The following is a 20,223-nucleotide window of genomic DNA, read 5'->3' on the forward strand; positions in this document are numbered from 1 at the left end:
CGAAGTCACTAAGGCTAGGAATAAGTGAAAACGAAAAGGTAATGTTAGTAACGAAAAGATTGATCAGGGTGGCAGTTTCACCCACCTTGGCAGTATTATTAGTAAAGACGGTGGGAGCAGTGAAAATGTTAAAAGTAGTTTATCCAAGGCTCGGGGTGTTTTTTATCAGTTAAAAAAAGTTTATTAAAATAGGAAGATAACTCTGCAAACCAAGATTAGAATATTGGAAGCTACAGCGATGACAGTGGTCAAATATGGCTCTGAAGCATGGGCGCTCTGAAAAGCGGATGAAAATTTACTAGATTTTTTCCAGAGAAATTGCCTACAGATTGTTCTGGGTACCCAGCTGACTAACCGTATTTCAAACTGTAGGTTGTACGAAAATGTGGTTCAATCTCACTCTCTAGGGCTACAATGAACGAAAGGTTGAGATGGCTAGGCGACATTCTACGGATAAAGGATGACAGATTTCTTAAGATTGTCCTTTTTGGCCATCCGTCTGGGGCTATATGGAAATCTGGTCTTCCTCGTCTGGATGTAAAGAGGGAGGCCTTGAAAAAATTGGGTTGGAGGAGGAGCGTGTGGAGCTGTGTTGGCCTCAGGTGGCCTGGTGCTACGATTAGTCATTAGTAGTACTAGTAGTTGATTCTAAGTTAAAAAATAGCTGAAATAGTACAATACAAATAGGCTGCATGAGGGGTTCCATAAGGATCACTTTTTTCAAAGGCAAAACTCGCTCAAATTTATAAACACTGAAAAGTTTTCCAATCTTTGTCTGCCTCTTTCTTTCTCTCACTTAAAGTAAATCTGGATCTTTCTTTTAATCTCTCTCCTTCTTACTTTCTCACTACTTTTTTCGTCTTTCCCGTCACTCTATCTTTCTCTTTATTTTTTCCTGTCTCTTTCTCTCTCTCTCTCTCTCTCTTTCTCTTTATTTTTTCCTGTCTCTTTCTCTCTCTCTCTCTCTCTCTCTCTCTCTCTCTCTCTCTCTCTCTCTCTCTCTCTCTCTCTCTCTCTCTCTCTCTCTCTCTTCTCTCCTTCTTAAGTCAAACCGTGGAAGTCAAGTTTTTCTTAAAGAGAGGAATTTAGCTTTCTCTTTAGCTTTCCCAAAGTTTGTCATTTCCCAATTAGCTGAGTATTTTATTGACGTCCCAACTCATGACACGTATTCCTTGTAAAGGGAAATTATGTACTTTTCTGTGTTATTAATGACGTCCTTTGGAACTTGTGTTTGTGCCTAAGCACCCTCTTTAAAGCTAAACTTGTTGTTCTAAAAAAAAAAATTGCTTGAAATAACAGGCAATGAAAGTTTCATAAATCATGACTAGACTAATATAAATCTTCCGAACTTAAATTTCCTAGAATTAAGAGCAATACCATCAATTAAGCTTCGGACTTGTCAATGAATAACTAAGTATGTGTTTTGTATACACTGCTGTTTCTATGTAGAATATTAAGCAGCATTTTGAAGTTCCAAGGAAAATTATAATTTTTTAAGTCATGTTATTACCGCCCCATGAGCTGCGATTGCTATCAGCTGAAGCCACATGAGCTGTTATCAACCACTTCATTATAACGAATTGTAAGAAAGAAGCGACTTGGCCCAATAGTAACCAAAACTCTAAGAATGGATTCTAAAAATATAAAATGCATTAAGTATAATGTTACCCACCAAAAACTACAATCGTGAGAACGGTAAAGATAAGGAATACGGCATTAGACTTTACGGTCCCTACCGGCAGTGCTGATCTCTGTTTCTTGCCCCTTCAGCCGGGAAGTTTCTTGGCCCTTCAATCAGGAAGGGTTGGGGGCTAACCATCCTGCGCTTTCGCACACCCTTCCTGTTTAACTTCCCCAGGTTTCTCCAGGTACCCGTTTAGAGCTGTACTCCAGGTACCCATTAATCCTGAGAAAATTTACCTAATTTTCGAAAAAGGGTGGTGGGGCAAACACTCCCCCTTTAAAAAAGTCAAACAACATTATTGAAGTTACAGAATCAGATTCAGCATATCCGAAAGCATTAATGAAGAGGTTTCAAGTTCCTATCTGCAAAAATGTGGAATTGTGTATGTTGGCGTATATGTATGCGTGTTTATTTGCTGTTGGTTTTTTTTTTTTAGAGGTGACCGTATCAAACCAACGGTCCAAGAAGGTCGGAAGAGAGTTCATTCAAACGAATATTAACAGTTCTAGTGTCAATTTGAAGTGACAAAAAGATTGCAGGGTCACTATCCCCCTCCCAGAACCCTTTTTTCTCAATGACATCTGATCAAAATTTTGACACATCCATTTGGGTCAGCATAGTTGAAATGTTTAATAACTGTGTCTTTAGGGAAGATTTCTTGCGGAAGATCCTCCACAGCCCCTTGGTAAAGAGCTGTAGGCTATGCAATTTGTCCATTGTTTACATATTATTTTTGCTATTGAGAAATATAAGGAAATCTTTGGGGAGAAATTTCATAAGCGGGTGGGTCCTACGGGGAGAATATTCCATGGGGAGAACAATAAAATAAGTTTATATATGAGGATTTGAAATCATCACTCTTTGTACTAAAGTTAGAATTTATCTTACCAGTTTTAAAATCAACTTATCCCCCCGTCATCCCCCCTCACATATGGAATAATTTCTGTTCATCTGAAGTTTTAACGGTGTTTTAGCATTTATTGCTTTCAATTGAAAAAACTTCATTCTATACACAAATATAATTTCCTGGTTGTTAAAGATGGGAGACTGTAAATGAATATCTGAGGGTTCTTATGGGGGAGGGGAGAAATGGGCTCCATATCCAGATATTCAAGGGGCGTGGGCTAAATTATAATTTTTTCTCTCCAAATTATTGGGGGACAACTGCCCTCTCCTCCCCCAAAAAATGCCCCTGCATCTAGTAATCATCTAATTACTTTAACTGGGAGTTGATCATCAAGCACATGACATAATCATTTATCTTGCAAATGAAATAGTTCTAAATCACATAAAAATATATCAAAATTAAGAAAAAAAGAAAGAAAAACGTATAAAATAATGGGTCTATTGCCTGTAGGAAGAAATTGTAGAACAATCACATGAATGTTGCCGTGTATACAGCAAGTCATTCTCAGGGTTGAGAAAGACAGAGTATAAACCATAAAAACTTAAAAAAGGAAGTAATCTAAAATCAACTAAAAAGAAAAGATCAAACCAAAGAATCCAATTGCTACTTCATCAAAAAGCAATGGAAATGAAATAAATAAAAATTGAATAAATCACTGCTAAAACATTATAAAAGCAATCTTTTTATGGGCCAAATGAATTTATTTAAAGCCAGATGTCTGTTATTTTTAGCTAATTTGTTCTATTTAAAATTATTTTCATAATTTCAGATCGGAACTAGCCAAATTTATTTTTTATATTCTTACAGGTCCACCGTTTTGTGCCATGGGTCAGTCACTAGAATTCCCAGTTGAAAAACACGAAACCGTCTCCATTCCATGTGTTCTAGAATCCAATCCTCCGGCATCTAGTTTCTATTGGCATTTTAACAGTTCATCTCACTTTATCGATTTAACACATACTCAAATTAAAGGGAATATAATGGATATAAGTAAAGATAGTCAATTACAATCGCTTTCCTCACTGAGTTCAACTACAAGTGAATATTTCCAGACGGCTGTAAGTGTGATTCCTTTCACACCCCGAACTAGTTTGGACTTTGGACCAATTTATTGCTTTGGCGTCAACGAAATAGGACAACAGGAAGAACCTTGCATATTCCAAGTTTTACAGTTAAGTAGGTGAAATCTCAATATTTAATACATTAATTCTTTACAAAAGTCCTTTTATAGTCCCCATAAAATGCTGGCTATTTACAACCAGCAGTTTTTTGACTCGAACGGAAATTGGGTGGTTCAGAAATTAACTTCAATGCAAATTAATAATTAGTGTTTCTTGCTTACGCTCACTCATCTAAGAGGGCTAATTTTTGGGGAGATTCCAGGGAACTCAATTTTAATTTGTAAATTCAAGAATTTGTCTAATTATGGACCTTAGATTCTCAATATTTGCCCGGTAGAGTCGGTACCATTTGAATAATTTGCACATTTCTTATATTAGGCCAAGAAAAGCTGCTTGGATGAACGATGAACGTTCATAATATGTTTTTTTTTTCTTTTTCTTTATCTTTTTTTATTTTTTATTATTCATTTTTCTTTATTTATTTACTATTTCTTTATTTATTTTTTTCTTTTATCTTTTAATCATCGAGACATGTAAGCCTAAAATTGATATTTTTCGCTCTTTCCTGCTAACTGAATCCAACAATTGCACCAGCGTCCCTAGCGTAAGAATTGAAGGTAAAGAGTTCATGCTTACTCTACACTCAGTAAGCACAGTAGGGAATACATGAAAATATTCTGAAAGTGATAAGAAAAAGCTGCAAAAGTTACAAATACTTATCTCCAGAAACAAACTATGGAATAAAATGTTTGTTTACTATTGTACCTAGCTCCAGAAATAAGTCTCAAGAACAAAATAACCATGGCTTCTGCATTTAAAGTGGGTTCATTTACGTCATTTTTGTTTTGTAATGAATATTTTTGTATTTTTCTTACATTTTTAGAGCGCATACTATTTATTTACTAATAGCAAAAATATGATAAGCTATCCAAAAAACTACTTTTTCAAGTCTTTTTCATTTTCAGTTTCTTATAAAGGGCTATTAATTAAACTGTGCTACAAATTTTTTTTTCAAAATTCCTAGAAGATGAAAAGGAATACCAATCTCTTTATTTTTGCTCTAAAATGGGAAAATATTAACCAAAATGATTTTTTTTAAAGAAACGTATTCAAAATATAAATTGAAGGGCACGGCACTGTATCGGTGTGTTTACTGGTTATTATTATTTTGAAATTTTTTCCAAGCGTTTCTCTGTCACTTAAGATTCTTTTAAAATATTGCAGGGTATTTCAATATCTACGACTAAAGATATCTATCACCTCAGGGAAATCGTTGAAATGAACAATTCAAAGAAAGTTCAGGAAACTTGTCCCAATGTGTTCATTTCTCCAGAAATTTCTAAGTCATGTGAAGAAGGAATCTATCCACTGAGACATGAGGAGTGTCTAAAAAGGAAATAGCATTCAAGAATAATTACAAAAGCATCTTAGAATCGAAATACGTGCATCAGTTTTACGGTCCCCACTCAGTATTTTTTGACACTACATATTTGTTACTTTCCAAGACTCTTTCTGAATCCTTATTTCAGTGGTGATATAGAAGATATACAAAGGGGGAAATTTTCTTACTGCAATAAGTAAGTATTAATTAGGAGAATTCTTTAACAGGGGAGAGTTAGCCACATTGATCACTTAACAGTCGATGTTCTGTGAAATAACAGGTGGGTCTAAAAAGCACTTGAACACTCTCTTTTTATTATTATAGTAAGATTGAAGTGTTACTAAAATTTCAAAAATATTTTGTCTGTAGCTTGAAATTCTTAAATTTTATAAATGTTTTTTTCCCGCTTGAATCCATTCCTTGAATAGCGCTGCCTAAGTAAAGAGGGATCTGGGAACAATGTATTATTATTATATTTTTTTTGTTTTGTCTTGGGTGGTTTTGTATTTTTTAAGTTGAATAAAGAAAAAGTTGAAGTTGAAGTTGAATTAGGCCATGGGACTTGGCATCGAAAGACTTGTCCTAGAAACTTTGAAAAGGGCTCATTCTTTGGAAATTGAAACGGATAGTGCCCGTTTTAATAGTCGAAAGTGATTGGAGGGCAGCTAGCCCCCCTCCCAAGCCCAACATCTCCCAAAATACATCAAATCGCAATTTTGAGATAATCATTTTATTCAATGTAGTTGAAAGGTTCATAAATTATGTATTTGAAGATGATAACCTCGTCCCCACCACAGCCCTCAGACCAAGGGTTGTATTGCATGCCCTGGGGGTATTTAAGCTCTATATGGAAAGGGTGATAGAATAAACTTCGGAGGGGGGTCATTGGGCTGGTAATTAGAAGTTCTAGGGCCTTTTTTCAGATTCAGAGTGATCAGATGGTGGATACCCCCCCTCCCGCTCACACCTCGCATTTTACCAAAATGCATCTGATAGAAATTTTTAGATAGCCGTTCGTTGTCGTAGAAAATTCTTAAAGGCTAATTCAATTGGAAACTGAAGAGGCTAGTTCCCCTTTTAATAATCGAAAGTGGCTGGAGGCCAACTAACGCCCCTCACTTCCTCGCCATTCACTTCCCTAAATCCATCCAAGAAAAACTTTGAGACAGCCAGTTTGTTCAACGTAGTTAAAAGCCCTGGAAATTATGTCCTCAAGCCTTACAATCCTCCCCCACAGCCCTCAAGGCGAGGGCTGTAAGTAATTCCCTGGGGGCATATAAACTTTCTTATAGAAAGGGTGGTCGTATAAACTTCAGAGGTGGCTCATGGGATTGGTATTCAGAAGTTCTAGTATCATTTTAAGATTCAAAGTGTTCAGAGGGAGGATCCCCCCACACACCTCCAATTTTCCTGAAATGCATCTGATAGAAACTTTCAGACGGCCATTTCTTGTCGTAGAAACTTCTAAAAAGGCTCATTCAATTTGAAACTGAAAGGACTAGTGTCTCTTTTAACAGTAGAAAGTGATTAGAGGGAAACTAGCCCCCTCCCATGAACAACATTTCCCCAAACAGATCCAAATAGGATTTTGAAATATCGATTTTGTTCAGCGTAGTTAAGAGGTCCTGAAATTATGCCTTTGAGGGTGACAGTCTTCCCCCACGGCCATCAGGGAAAGGGTTTCAATTTATTCCTTGGGGGCAAATAAAGTTTTTTTTATAAAAAATTTGGTTTTATAAACTTTGGAGGGGGCTCATTGGATTGGTAATCAGAATTTCTAGTACCCCTTTTGTGATTCAAAGTGATCAGAGGGTGGATACCCCCAAACCACACCTTATATTTTCCTTAAATGCATCTGATGGATATTTTGAGACGGTTATTTTCTGTCGTAAAAACTTCAGAAAAAGGGTCATTCGACTGGAAATTGTGAGGGCCTTTTTTAATAGTCAAAAGTGATTGAAGTTCAACAAGCCCTCTCCCACGTCCATCAATTCCCAATATATATTTAATCAAAATTTTATGATAGGTATTTTGTTCAGCGTAGCTGAAAGATCTAGAAATTATGTCTTTGAGGATGACACCCCCCTACAGCCCCAAGCGCAAGGGTTGTAAGTTATGCCCCTAGCGCATATAAGATCTTCATAGAAAGGGTGGTCGTATAAACTGCAGAGGGGACTCATTGGATTGGAAATCAGATGTTTTAGTTCCCGTTTCAGGAGTCAAAGTGACGGGGGGTAACCGCTTTTCTCCCTCCTCTACGGTGTATTTCCAACAAATGCGTCCGATAAAAATATTGAGATAGCCTTTTGTTCAAAAATAGTCGAAAGATCACACAATAAGGCATTAGAGGGGGACAAAATCCACCAGAGTTTGGGGGGGGGGGTAAGAAAAAATATTTTAAGAATTATTTTGTTATGTTTCCGTTTTTTATAGGGTACGTTAGCAAGTCGAACGTTTAGAATGTTTACTAAAAAGCCGGTAATATAAGAAAAGGAGTTTTTAGAGACAGAGGTACTACTAGTGGGCTCGTACGGGATATTTTTGAACCCGGGAAATATTAACAGGGCTTTTACCAAAGTATAGTATAGATAAGCCTGTTTTATTCGAAAATCCACACAGATATTCAAACTGGTGGCCAGATAAAGAGGAAATGAGAGAGAGATAGAGATAGGAACATGTACATATATACAATTAAACACATACAAAGATAGACACAGATACAGGTAAAAAGATGGTCAAGAACACAGTCACATAGACAGAGAAAAACAGAAATACACATATATACACACAAGGATAGGCAAACAGATGGTCAGACACAGGAGCAAAGAAAGAGATTGAGACAGAAACACATACTCACACATACACAGACACACGTACAAAAAATACAGAGGAAGAGACATGCAAACAGAGAGTCAGACGCACAGGCACAGAAAAAAAGAGAGGCAGAAACGTACAAACATACAGAGACAGACACAGTTCCAAGCAAACATCCTCTCAGACATATTGGCATAGTGTGAGATAGAGAAAAACAAATACAAAGTAACGAAATCAGACACATAAACACAAAAAGAGAGACACAAAGACAAACAAACAGCTATTCAGGCACATACAAAAACACAGAGTCAGACTCAAAACACACAAAGATAGAAACACAGACAAGCAAACAGCCGCTCATACACACAGGCAAAGAGAGAGAAAGACAAACATACAGAGTCAGACACACAAAGACAGAAACAGAGATGTGTAAACTCCCGCTGAGACGCACAGGCGCAGAGAAAAAGACAAAATACACAAAAAACACATGGTCAGACTCAAAAACACACAAAAGAGAGACACAGAGACAAACACACAGCCGCTCCGACACACAGACCTGGAGAGAAGAATGGAGAGTTAGAGAAAGAGAGAGAGAGAGAGAGAGAGAGAGAGAGAGAGAGAGAGAGAGAGAGAGAGAGAGAGAGAGATGAAGAAAAAGCATGCAAAAAAATAGTGAGACATAAAAACAAACAAAGAATGATCCAGTGTTAAACCATCATCGCCCAAACATATTGGCACAGAGCGAGTCATAAGAGTATACAAACACACATAGTTAGACACAAAAAGACAGACACAGAGACAAACAAAAAGGCGCAGAGAGAAAAAGACAAAAACACATACAGACATACATACAAACACAAAGAGACATATGTAGACAAACATGCAGTCGCTCAGACAAATAGACACAGAGAAAGATAGAAAAAGAGACAAAAACACATACAAAACATAGAAACAGACACACATTAAAGACACCGATACAAGAAAACAACCGCTACGACACACAGGCGCATAGAGTGAAATAAAACACTTACAAACACACAGAGTCAGGCACACAAGCACACGGACATAGAGATAGGCAGACACAGAGATAGTAAACAAGCACACAAGGAGGCACACATGCATACAGACATAGAGATAAGCAGACATAGAGATAAGCAAATATCTGCTTAGACACATAGGCGGAGAGAGAGAGAGAGAGAGAGAGAGAGAGAGAGAGAGAGAGAGAGAGGAGAGAGAGAGAGAGAGAGAGAGAGAGAGAGAGAGAGAGAGAGAGAGATAGAGAGAGAGAGAGAGAGAGAGTGAAAGAGACAAAAATATATACAAACGCACAGAACCGTACAAACAAACACACAAAAACAAACATAGAGATATGCAAACAACCGTTCAGACAAGTGAGAGACAAAAACACATATAAAGACACAGAGTCAGGCACTCAAGCACACAAAGACAGACGCAGAGAAAAGCAAACATCTGCTTAGGCAAAGAGGCACAGAGAAAGAGAGAGAGAAAGAAAGGAAGAAAGAAAGAGAGAGAGAGAGAGAGGGGAGAGAGAGAGAGAGAGAGAGAGAGAGAGAGAGAGAGAGAGAGAGAGAGAGAGAGAGAGAGACAGACAGACAGACAGACAGAGACAGAGACAGAGACAACAAACATACAAACACACTGAGTCAGACACTCAAAAACACAAAAATAGACAAGGAGACATGCAAATAACTGTTCACACAAACACAGAGAGAAGAGAGAGACAAAAACGCATAAAAACAAACAGAGTCAGACACATAAACACACAAGGAAAGACAAAGAGAAAAGAAAACAGCTCCTCAGACACACAAACATAGAAATAAAAACACAGAGACAAACAAAGACCCGTTCTGACAATCAGGCATAGAGAGAGACAAACAATATACAAACACACACAGTCAGACATAAAAACACACAAGGACAGAGCCACTCAGACAGTTTTTCTGAGCGGCTCTGAGTTTGTCTCCGTCTCCGTCTTTTGTGTGTCTGACTTATGTGTTTCTGTATGTACTTTCTCTCTCTCTCTCTCTTTCTCTTTCTCTCTCTGTGCCAGTGTGTCTGAGTGGATGTTTACGTGTCTCTATGTCTGTCTTTGTCTGTTTGACTCTCCGTATTTTTTGTATTTTTTCTCTCTTTCTCTCTCTCCGTCTATGTGTCTGAGCGGCTGTTTGCTTGTCTCTGCCTGATTTTTTTTGTGTCTTGCTCTGTGTATTTGTATTTATTTTTGTATCTGACTCTGTATGTTTGAACCGCTGTTTGTTGGTCTTTGTGTCTATTTTGTGTGTTAATTTTTCTGACTCTGTGTGTTTGTACGTGTTTCTCTCTCTCTCTCTCTCTCTCTCTCTCTCTCTCTCTCTCTCTCTCTCTCTCTCTCTTTCTCTCTCTGTCTCTTTCTCTCTGTGCCTATGTGTCTGAGCAGGTGTTTGCTCGTATCTGTGTCTATATCTTTGTGTTAGTGCCTTTTTTTTCTTTCTCTCTCTCTCTTTCTTTCTCTCTTTGTGTATGTGCGTCTGACAATCTGTTTATATGTCTTTGTCTCTGTGAGTTTGTGTGTTTCTGTCTCAATCTCTCTCTTTTCCTTTGTGACTGACTGTCTGTATGCCTGCATTTGTGTGTGTGTTTGTTTGTGTTTATGTGTTTGTGTGCGTGTGTTTGTGTGTGTATTTCTCTCTCTCTCTCTCTCTCTCTCTCTATGAATCCATGATCCTGACCATCTGTTTGCCTGTCTCTGTGTCTGTGTTTGTATGTGTTTTTTTGTTTTTGTTTGTATTTCTGTATCTCTCTTTCTATGCTTGTTTGTCTTGCCGTCTGGCTGCCTGTCTCTGTGGATTTTTGAAAGAATCAAACTCATATCTCTCAAACTTTGGTTAAAGCCTCGATAACATATCTCAGATTCATGTAGTACCTTTCTCTCTGAAAATACCTTTTCTTACAGCGCCAAATTTATTATAAACATTCTAAGCATTCGACTTGCTAGTGTAACATTGGAAATAACTGAAACATAACAAAGTATTGTATAAACTATTGAAAGAATGCCATGTAGAATATCGTCATAAAAAATGAGTTCTTTGAATCCATTCTATGAAATACTTTATTAAATTTCTCTTGTCGTGGCATTTATGCGATTTTGAGGTCACACATGAGTTTTAACATAAATTTTCCTACAACCTGATCACATATTCCATCATTGGTATTATTGGGTTTCTTTTGTATCTGTTGGTAAAACGTCAAAAATACTAGTAGTGTTTGAAGGTGTTTCGCTCTTCATTAAAACATTTTTATATTCCTTGGTGATATCATACGTGCCTTTTCCATTTTGCTTTCAACTTCAAAGTCTATTACTAAATTCTTTCTACATTGGTGTCAGTTTTGACATGTAGACATGCTTTGTGATATTGGTGCAGCAGTAGGCCTTTCTTTTTCGCTTTTATTTCATTTGAATGCTTCATTTGATTTGATTCATTGATTTCATTCAATGATTTCATTTGATTTCATTTGATTTCATTGATTTCATTTGATTTCTGATCTGATTTCATTTGATTTCATTTGAATGCTAATACCAGAACGACGGTGATAGGATTTATCAAAGAATAATGTGTTACGAGAAATATAAACAAAAAGTTGCCTCTAATTATCGACTATTATTTTTTTGCTTGCTTTTTCTTTGAGTTTCATCATCTTTGGAAATTTTACTCTCGCATTGCCACAATCAGCAATGCTGAACTTTTTAGGTAGTCCAAAGAAATCTAATCACTCACTTTCATGATAATTTAAGCATATGTTTCAAATAGTGTTTGCACTAGTACTTGTTTCATAGTTCAAATATTTATCTTTGTCAGCATTCAACGCAACGATAACTATATCATATTGAAATACTTTCTTGGAATATTTATTGTTTTTAAATACGATGCAATTGTTTATCCTTCGATTGTACAAAAATACTGATTGAAAACACAAAATAAACTAGGTAGTGTCTATAACCAGCCATAGAGTACAACCTGGTCAGCCGCATGAAGAAAATTCAAAAAACCATTTCGCCAGTCTAAAAGTCCCGAGAATTCTAAGTCCCAAGAAAAGTCCGAAACAGGGGGGGGGGGGGGACAAAAAGTTGGGGGAGGGGTATTTGGAGTCCCTTGGAGGTGGGACATAAATGACCATAAGTCCCCTTTAAAAAAGCGCTGAAAGTTGAAAAATAAGTTTTTTTTTAAATTATTTCCTTTTATAGATCCTTTCCTTTTTATAGATCCTTTTTGAATAATAGCGGTAAATCCGGTACCCTTTCTATTAAAAATTCCTTCCCCTATGAAAAATACTCTCTGGAAAATTCTTTTTAAGTAAAATCCTCCCTCCCGCCGAGGTAATTCTCTTCAGGTAACTCCATTCTAGCTGAAAATTCCACCCAGGAAATTTGTTGCGGGTGAACTTAGATGAAAAATTCTTCTTAGCGCACTTTCATAAGAAAAGATTTTATTTTCTGATTGTTTTTAGAGTCACCCCAGTAATACCGTCTTGAGTTTTATAGAGTTTTAGAGTTTTGACGGTCTCCCGTGATAGAGTTTTCCAGCAAAAATCCAACAAAAGAGCAAAGCAAAGATTTTTCCAGCAAAGATTATTTTTTGGGGGGGTGGGGGGTTACAAAAGAAACTTTAAAGACACATCAAAAATTTAAAATTGATATCTACTTTCTTACGATTTCTGGGAATACTTCTGGTCTATGCTTTTATTATGAGAGTAAAGACTAAAGAGTAACAATAAACCCCAAAATGAGCAGAACTTATTCCGTATAGGAGAGAGACCACTCCTTCCTCATCCTTACCTCCATCTCATTCTCACTGAAACCTGGGAGTGTTCTCATCAGTGCAGAAATTGAGAGTTCTTGCCCTTTTTTTCGGTCCACAAGGATTGGAAACCAACCAGGCGCGTGGGGGTGGTATTTTCCGGAGGTGTTATCTTAGAGGGTATATTCGAGGGGGAGGTTCTGGGGGAGGGGATATTCCGTGGGGGATATTTTCCGAGGGGCATTTTCCAGGGGTACTTTTTATGGGGGATATTTTCCAGGGGGAGTATGTTCCGGATGGTTATTTTCCACGGTGGTGCATTTTCTTTGGGGGTGTATTTTCCGGGGGTATTTTTTGGGGGTATTTTCTGGGTGTAGATTCTGGGGGGCACCACCGACCACCATATTGTAGACACCGCATGATCTATCGCCACTAATAATTTTGCAGTGTGGTAGTCACTCTTCTATAGGAATCTTAAGAATTGGGAGGCCGATGAAAGGCGATAAGAAAAGAAAGATAAAGGAAAAGGTTCTTTAGAAGGCTATAAAATTCGTCCGTATGTCCGTAAAATCGTACTGTTAGTTAGGAAATTAAGTTTTCTCGTTGGCATGTCCATGACTGAAGTTCTTTGCTGTTTATAATTAAAACCCAAAATTCTTCCAACATCTAGATAAAAGTAATTTTTTAATAAAAAAATGAAAACCAGCGATTAAAATATCAAAAGAATTACAAAAAAATAACTCAGAGTAAAATACAAACAATTCAAAAAAATATTAAATAGTTTTAATTCGATTTAAATAAAGTACAACATCCCAGCAAAGAGAACAAAAAAAGGAACTTCAAACAACAGTTCTCAAAAAAACTTTGAGTTTTGAATTTTGTCTAGTAAGGATACTTAAAATCAGAGGCGCCATTTGGGAGGGTCAGGGGTGGGCAAATGCCCACCCCAGATTTTCCAGGGGGCACAAGCTTCCACTACAAAGGGACCTTTGCCGGCCATAATAATCCATTATGTCAAACATAATCCATTCTGTCCAATTGATTTGAAATTACTGCACACCTATTAACCAAAGAGCGTAATTACTTGACGACCCTTGGGGTAATTACGCAATTTGCTATTAATTATTGTAACCTTTGAAACTAGGTAAGATACATAATAAAATTATCGAGTTCTGTCAAATGCCCATTTCCTAGATGATTAAGCGACACGAAGTGAGTCGGGAGGGGCCAAGATGGAGTTTATGCCCACCCCAAGATTTGGTCCAAGTGGCGCCTCTGCTTAAAATCATGTTTACCAAAAATAAGAAGATGAAGAAAACTGTTCTCTTTAGTGGTATGACAGACAACTTAAGTTTATTACTCATCACAAAAAATTTTGTTAACAACTTTTGGAAAATTGTAAAATTAACTGTGGCAAATCATAGACTGTTGCCTCTATTAAATACTTTGAGTTCATTCTCTTTAACTTTGCATTAATTACATAGCCTAATTGTATTAAAATTCTTTTTAAACATTTTGCAAGAATGGATAGCCCTATTAGCTGACTAAATTAAATTTCTTTGATACGTTTCCTTGGAAATCCGCAAATTCGTTGACAACGATGCCATTGATTTTGCCTTTCTCTTGTTGCTCGCATCTTCTTGATTCGCCAGATATTTTCCTTTTTTGTGTAATTTTTAAGCAAGTTGTTTTTGATTATTTGCTGTGGGTTGAGAATAAAAAACGTGAATTTTCTTATATATTACGAGAGTTGTTTTCCTTTACCCAAGGGTAGTAGCAGAACCGTTAAGAGAGGGAAGGGGGCAACTGTTTCGGTCGTCTTGGGTGGGGCGCCTTAATTGGTGGTTGCCCATTTTGATCAAATTTTCATTGTTTTTACTTTTTGGCTTATATTTGAGTCAAGAGGGGGGTTGCAGTAATTAATTTTTCCCTGGGTGTCACCAACTCTAGGAACGGCTCCGGCTAGGAGAATAGGGTTTGTATGAGTTGATTGCACTTACTTGGAAGAAGATATTCCCAGAGAGAGGAAAGATTTGACTATTGTCTTTTTTTTTTGCTCGGATATATGGTCAAGCAGATGTAAGCCATAGACGTTAACCTATGAAAAGGCCGTAGGAAAGGCCTTTGAAATGGCCATATCTAAGGGGTGTTAGGAGGTTTAAACCCCCTCCCCTGCCAAAAAAAGTTTTTCCGAACCGTAAAAACGTAAAAAAAGTGAATATAAGTTAATTTTTGATGTATTTCTGGATTTTTTTTTAAACCTCCCTAAAAAAATTCTTTTGTAAAACACTCCCCCCAAAGGAAATCTTGTATGAGACTGTAGTTGTTGTGTAAGGCCCGAATAATCTTAACAGGTGCCCTAACAGCATCGTACGTCATTAATGGTTAGTGTATGGCCCTCACACCCTAATGTTGGCTAACCAAGCTGCAAACAAAGTTGTTTTTCAGGTATTCCAGTCTCCCCTCAAAACTGTGTAATTCGGAATCAAACTGAAAACTTCATCGATATTGGCTGTACTAATTCTTTCGGTGGCAATTTACCGCAAACATTTGTCCTTGAAGCTATTGATCAAAATTCCAAGGAATTAATCCTAAATATGTCTTCCTCAGTGCCTGAGTTTAATGTAATATTTGATGGACAAGTTTCGTCAGTTCGGACGTTTAGTGATGATTCTAATGAGCTTTTATGGCGAAATACCACGGTGCTGTTCAATATATATTCTTCAAATTCTAAAGGTTCTAGTTCACCTGTTATACTGAAAACCATGGTTGCCCAGCCAAAACAAATATCAAGTAAGTTCTTTTCTTAGTCTCTTTGTAACTTTATGTTCAGAATGACAACTTAAATTTCACAGTTTGCTATTTAGCCGATTAATTAATTATTGTGTTTTTTATTGTCCAGCTATATGGATGTTTACTTTTCCTTCTTTTCTTAAACCACTTTCCAAGCCCAAGAAGTAAATCGCTCAGCAACTAAACTGGCATTTTATGTAGAAAAATTCTATATAATTTCTTGTCACTTTTGCTTCTTTCACTTTTGCTCAGCTTGACCGTGGTGATAACACTAATATTTATTTCATCTTTTGTATCTGAAAGGTCAAATTATCAGCTCTGTACCTCTTAAAATATGTAGACTTGAGCAAACTGAAACAGTCGTTATATAGAATGCCCTTCCTGAATTTGACCGAAGAACGCCACTCGTGTGGGATCATCAAAAGTCTCGTAAAAAAATGGTGTCCTTATGATTTTTTTTGCTTTAATTTCTTCTTTTTCTCTGAATAATTTTTCTGATGAGTACAAAATTTACTGAAGTTGTCTGTCATGCCACTAAACAGAATTGTATTTTAAGTGTCCTTATAAGACATAATATACAACTACTATGTTTTTTGCTTTGGGTTTCCACATGTTTTTTTTTTTGCTTTCCTTTCTTCTTTTTATGTAGTTTTAATGAAAAAAGTTAATCCAAATTCAAATACCTTTGTCATATACTAGTTATGAATTTGATTACCATTATTATTATTAAAGTACCGTTGCTGATTATCATTATAATGGCCCTTGACTTATTGTATCTTTTACATTAGAAGTTAGAGTTGAAATGGATATTTTCTTAGATAGCTGAGATGGCCATTTCCTGAAATGGCCGTTTTAATGAAGAAAGCTAACCCAAATTATGATACCCTTCTCATATATTGGTTATCAATTAAATGACCATTGCTATCATTACTCTTATTGCTGATTATTGACTTATGTTGGTCCTTGACTTATTGTAACTTTTATATTAGAGACTGGAGTTGAAATGGATCTTTTCAGCCGATCAACTTTTGGCTCAATTATTGTCTGCACTGCAGCAATAGTTTTTGCCCTCGTGATAATTGCCACCATGTTTATCAAAGTATGCAAGAGGACTGAGCTGGAAATACCAAGGATGTCAAAAATATCACGAAACCAAACACCTGATGTTACTAATTCAGTACAAAATGATGATCAGAAATTTTACCGTGAGTAAACATCCTTAAAACTAAAGAAGTTCTTTTCTTTTGTCGTAGTATCAAGCTTTCTAGCTTTTTAATCTAACATTTTTAATCTTTCTAATCCAACGTTCTTCAATTATTTAATGAGAGACAACCTTTAATTAATGAGGTGGCAAAAAGGTCACATCACTTCAAGATACAGAGTTCTTTCATTTAGTATCTTGGAAGAAGACATTCTTTAAATCAAATAAAAATTCAAAATGCTCAAGTGTGCCATAGGCTATGATGCTTTTTACCTAGATCCTTTTTTCAAGTTAGGCTCAAGTAATGGTATAGGTTAGAAGTATGGAGAAACTATCTATAAGAACTCGTGCGTCTTACAGAAGCCGACCTGCCTTGCCGCATTTCTTCCTAAATATATAAGCAGTTCATTAGAAACAAGCATTTATTATATACAGTAATTCTATGGTTCGAGAGAAGTGGTTCCCAACCTGTGATACGCTTACCCCCAGTATTGCAAGGAAGTCTGTAGGGGGGAAGGGGTGTACGCGAAGAGCAGCTTAACTTCAATATACCCGAGTCCCCTGATGTCACTGCCAATAATCTAAATAAATTGATCGCTTCCATTGTCCACAACCTTCCAGCATTGTCCGATCATTTACTAACAAGGGCCCTATCTCCTTATTTTCTCACTCTTTTCCCGTCTGAGATAGAAAGAAAAATTGAAAAACAAAGAAAATCAAGTGTTTGTCCTTTAGATACCCCATTTCCTTTTATTAGTGCCTTCGGTGACTTCCTTAATAAGCCCTTGTCTTTCCTGTTTAATGAGATTACCTAGTCTGGATGAATTCCAACTATATGGAAACAGGGTTTCATAGCACCTTAGAAAAAGAAAAACGGAAAGCCTGGTTTTGAAGGCGTTCCTCCTATTACTCTTACTCCTATTCTCTCGAAACTTAATGAACGATTTCTTGCAGATTGGGTAAAGGAAAAAATTCTACATCTTACTGACCTGAGGCAATTTGGGAGCCTAAAATCCGCTTCCATTTCCCGCTACCTCGTTTTACTTATTGACCACATCGAGAAAATCCTTGAAAAGCCTAATTCCTGGGTAAATTTAATTTCCATTGACCTTCAAAAAGCACTTGACCTTGTTAACCCCAGTTTTGATCCCTTACTAGTGAAATTGGCTGCCTCCTTCTTAACAAATACATCACAGTTTGTCAAACAACAGAATCATTATTCAGATCCTTTCCCGGTCCACAATGGCATACCCCAAGGTACTCTCCTAGATTCCCTCCTATTTTCAATCATAATTAACAGCCTCGCGAAGGAATTTACTGACTGAGGGAAATTTGTTGATGATCTATCGGTTGTTGAAACTTGCTTCAGAAATTTAATAAGTGACCCTATGAATATCCTTAATAAAATTGGAGATGAGGCCTTGGACTTAAACATGACAGTACAATCCTCTATATCCATGATAATGTCAATTTGTTTTCTCAAATCCTCGCCCTGTTTTCTTAATCCTATCCCTCCTGAAATTTCTGTGTCCTCATTTAAACTACATGGTGGTACAATTTCATCAAATTTAAAGTGGGATATCCAAACTAAGGACATCATCCATAGAGTTAATGTGTCTATCGCCCTCCTTAAGCTCCTAGTTAAATTTAGCGTCCTCCCATCCCACTCCTTCAGGATTTACGCGTATTTTGTCCACCCGCATTTCGAATATGCTAGTCCAGTTTGGCACCCCGGTATCTCTCGTGAAGTATCGGAAAAAAACTGAATCAATGCAATACAGAGCCTTGTGAATAATTTTCAAAGCAGGCAAGGTGCCATACTCTCTGCTCCTCAAAAAGCTAGTTTGGAACCCCTTGAGTGAAGAAGGGTTTCGTTGTGCCTCCGTTTTGTAAGAAAAAATGCAATAACAAACCCTCAGACGGCAAGTATTCTCCCCAAACGTTCCCCACTCCAAATTTAGATTACGGCCACCTCGGGCTGTTTTGGAGCCGATCCCTAGTTTGTCCCCCATTCGCTATGTTACTTCCAGATATGAAAAAACTTTTGTCGCCTTCATCACAGAAAGAATGAATAAAATATCCCGCTAGTTTCTTCTTTTTTCTCTTTTTTTTTATTGGCTGATGGTGCTGCCCAGGTTGTTGCACTTATTTGCTTGCTCCTCCCCTCCGTCTGTTTTCTAAGTTTCCCATTTAATTTCTATATATCTTATATTTCGTTGATTTTTTTTTGTGTTTATTCACTTGTTTTGTCCCCCCTTTTTGACCAGTTTTTATCTTTTTAACTCTTATATTATGCAGTAAATAGTATGTATATTATATTATTTAAAGTAATTTATGCAGAAAAATTATTGACATTTTCTTATTGTCCCTTTTAATTTACGTATTTATTTTTAATTTGGTCTTTTTTGTATTTATTCACTTATTTTAGCCCCCCCTCCCCTTTTTTTAATGTCCCCTTTAATTATTTTTTGACTTGTATTTGTTTAAGTTTATTTTGACCTGTTTTTTACCTTTTTAACTTTTAATTGACCTATTAAAGTTTAATTATTGGCTCATTGATGGTTATTCATTATGATTTTCTTTTTCGTTGTTGTTTTTGCATTTTTGCCAGTTTTACTACAACCACACGATTTGTCAACTCCGAAGTTCAAATTCGGCCCTTTGTGGGCTTGTGATAGAGATATTTTTTGAAATAAATATTTAATCTTATCTTATCTGAAAAACCAGTAATTGTGGAATATAACAGGTTGGGTAATAAGGAGGGTGGAGCTGTTCCGGTACACTCAAAAGTGTGACTGCAAACAGCGTTGCAAGGTGAACTGGAAGAGTGATACCCTCGATGAAACTAAAGCCTAGTAAACAACACAGCACTCGCGCTGGATTCTGATGAATAGGTAATTCTTCTGGGTTTGGTTTATTTTTGTGAGCCCTTTTTTGCTGAATAGCATCTTCCTAGCTAAGTTATCTATTGTAGCTTTCCTCTCTGTTGTTGCATCATATTTGTAGGCATGAATACATAATGAATAGGAGGTAATAGGATTGAGATTCTATGTTCAGGACTCCTATTCTTGTTGATAGAAGAGCATCGCCAAAAGTGGAAGGCCACCAAAATGGGCTTAACTTCCATTCAACTAAAGGTTACTGGGATGTCTTGATGTCTGGTTCTAAGCCGGCTCAGGTGCTTCCTGTAGTCTTGACAAGTTGTAGTTGCAACATAATTTTTCGGTGGAGCATTTTCTTCCCTACATGCTTCAAAGAACCTCAAACTTTCTCAAATATCCTATAGCAAACCTTATCAGGATTTTCTTTCATTTTCTGCAGCCTTAAACAAAATAAGCATGGCCTTCCCTCCAGATCTGCTAACGGCGTTTTTTGAAGAAGCTGAATCTATGATTAGTCTGGGGATATCCTTGAATCTCCTTTTTGAGTGGGTCAGTGATGTAGAATATTCCTATCATAAATTCATTAGGTTGTATAACATCCGCGAAAGTCTGGGAGGAACAATTTGGTCGCAATGGGTGCCACT

General features: G+C 36.8%; 1 protein-coding gene across 4 annotated transcripts in view; it reads left to right on the plus strand.

The window, feature by feature from the left end:
• LOC136029935 (hemicentin-1-like) overlaps positions 1-20,223 on the plus strand; it is a 173,523-nt gene that overhangs the window by 104,114 nt on the left and 49,186 nt on the right. For all 4 annotated transcript variants that reach the window (XM_065708473.1, XM_065708472.1, XM_065708469.1 and 1 more), the window contains 3 exons: positions 3,399-3,767; positions 15,152-15,496; positions 16,486-16,701. In XM_065708473.1, the coding sequence (XP_065564545.1) occupies positions 3,399-3,767; positions 15,152-15,496; positions 16,486-16,701 (930 nt within the window). The remainder of the gene's footprint in view (positions 1-3,398; positions 3,768-15,151; positions 15,497-16,485; positions 16,702-20,223) is intronic.

The sequence above is a fragment of the Artemia franciscana genome, chromosome 8 (assembly GCF_032884065.1).
Source record: "Artemia franciscana chromosome 8, ASM3288406v1, whole genome shotgun sequence".
Taxonomy (NCBI): Eukaryota; Metazoa; Arthropoda; class Branchiopoda; order Anostraca; family Artemiidae; genus Artemia; species Artemia franciscana.